Raw genomic sequence first — 1411 nt, 5'->3', positions numbered from 1 at the left:
TCTGCGGTTCCTTGGTTCTTCACTTTCTGAGGGAATCGCAGCAAAACCCTGAAGTCGATGTCTCGAACGTTGGGCGCGTAAGCCGACCTTGGATGGAGATAAAAATAAAAATAAAAAATGGGATAAGAGGAGCTGGAAAGCGCTGCTGCTGCTGCTGCTGCTGCTGGCTGAGCTCCCAGCTGTAGTTTTCTTAAATGTATTGAAGCACAAATGATTTGTTCGAGTGAGCTCAGTGCTTTTGGGAAAATCAACCCAGAACATTTAYGTCTTGGCAGGACTTTATTCTGGCCAGTCACTTCTCCATAGGAAGATCAAACAGCTTTTATAACGTCACTTARATAAATAAAAAAAAAAAARARAAAAMMCMMAAMAMMMYWWARMKSWRAMRTRWARRRRARWKTYWYRTGYKCKYGTGAGTTACTGTGCGGACGTGCAGCTGAGTGCGTACCAGACTTGAATGACCTTTGGAAACATACCTGGACAGACAGTTTTCCTCTGCAGCACAGCGCAGCGCGTACATCTGCATGCGCTGGACGTAAGTCCCTGCTTGGATGGCGTAGGGGTCTGGAATGAGGTCTGGCAGTCCTGGAGAAGGACAATCCAACATTTTTAGGCTGGAAACAGTTTGTGGAGGTGAAATCTGGACTAAAAAATGTTTGCATTCCTTCACGATCATTGTTTCTGGTATTAGCTTGATTCAAAGGCATTTTTCTCAGTTCACATCACCGCTCCTTAAACTGAAATACTCACAGAATCAGAAGATTCAAAGGATAATCATCAAATTATGCAAGTTGGRAATTAAAAAACAAAGTCTTACTTTTTWAAAAATATGTTGTTTTTTTTCACATTTGTTAAAACTRTCATCATGTTGTGACTGTGAAAAGATTGACCGCCTCCATCTCCTCTCTGAGCTACTATTGCCTGTTGAAGGAATGCACCACTTCCAACAAAACCCAACCAATCAGGGCCAGGAGGAGGGTCGTAGCGCTGTCAATCAAGGTCATGTACTCACTGCTAMATGTGTGAATGGTGGAGAAACAACTTAAGAAGAGTTTTTATGTTTGGCTGTGTTTCTCTCCTACATGGAGCAACTGAATGAGCTACTGCTTACATTAAAGCAGCTTTGATGCAGTAGAAGCTACTGCTGATTTATATCAGGAAGGACTAGAGTGCAATAGACTTAAAGTGCAATAATTGAGCAATAAACTTGCATTTTTTAAAACAAAATATATATTTATCTAGTTAGACAGAGTATCACAGCAGCAGAGTGATGGAAGCACACATTATTTACCAACGTTATCGTCAAATTCAAGTGTAGAACTTGAATTTTGAATCTTGAATTGGTCAAAAAACTGATGAACTGGTTCGGTTTCACAATCTTCTCAAGCCTGCAGTTATCTCTGTTTTTGGA

The 1411-nt window shown here is 40.5% G+C and overlaps 1 protein-coding gene across 1 annotated transcript in view; it reads right to left on the bottom strand.

Annotated features, from left to right (window-relative positions):
• LOC103479881 (protein-lysine 6-oxidase-like) overlaps positions 1–1411 on the bottom strand; it is a 9003-nt gene that overhangs the window by 5615 nt on the left and 1977 nt on the right. The window contains exons 2-4 of the mRNA XM_008434564.2: positions 959–1014; positions 477–585; positions 6–87 (exon numbers count right to left, since the gene is read on the bottom strand). Coding sequence (XP_008432786.1) covers positions 6–87; positions 477–585; positions 959–1014 — 247 coding nt within the window. The remainder of the gene's footprint in view (positions 1–5; positions 88–476; positions 586–958; positions 1015–1411) is intronic.

The sequence above is a fragment of the Poecilia reticulata genome, linkage group LG17 (assembly GCF_000633615.1).
Source record: "Poecilia reticulata strain Guanapo linkage group LG17, Guppy_female_1.0+MT, whole genome shotgun sequence".
Lineage (NCBI taxonomy): Eukaryota > Metazoa > Chordata > Actinopteri > Cyprinodontiformes > Poeciliidae > Poecilia > Poecilia reticulata.
This window is presented reverse-complemented; position numbering and strand designations above follow the sequence as displayed.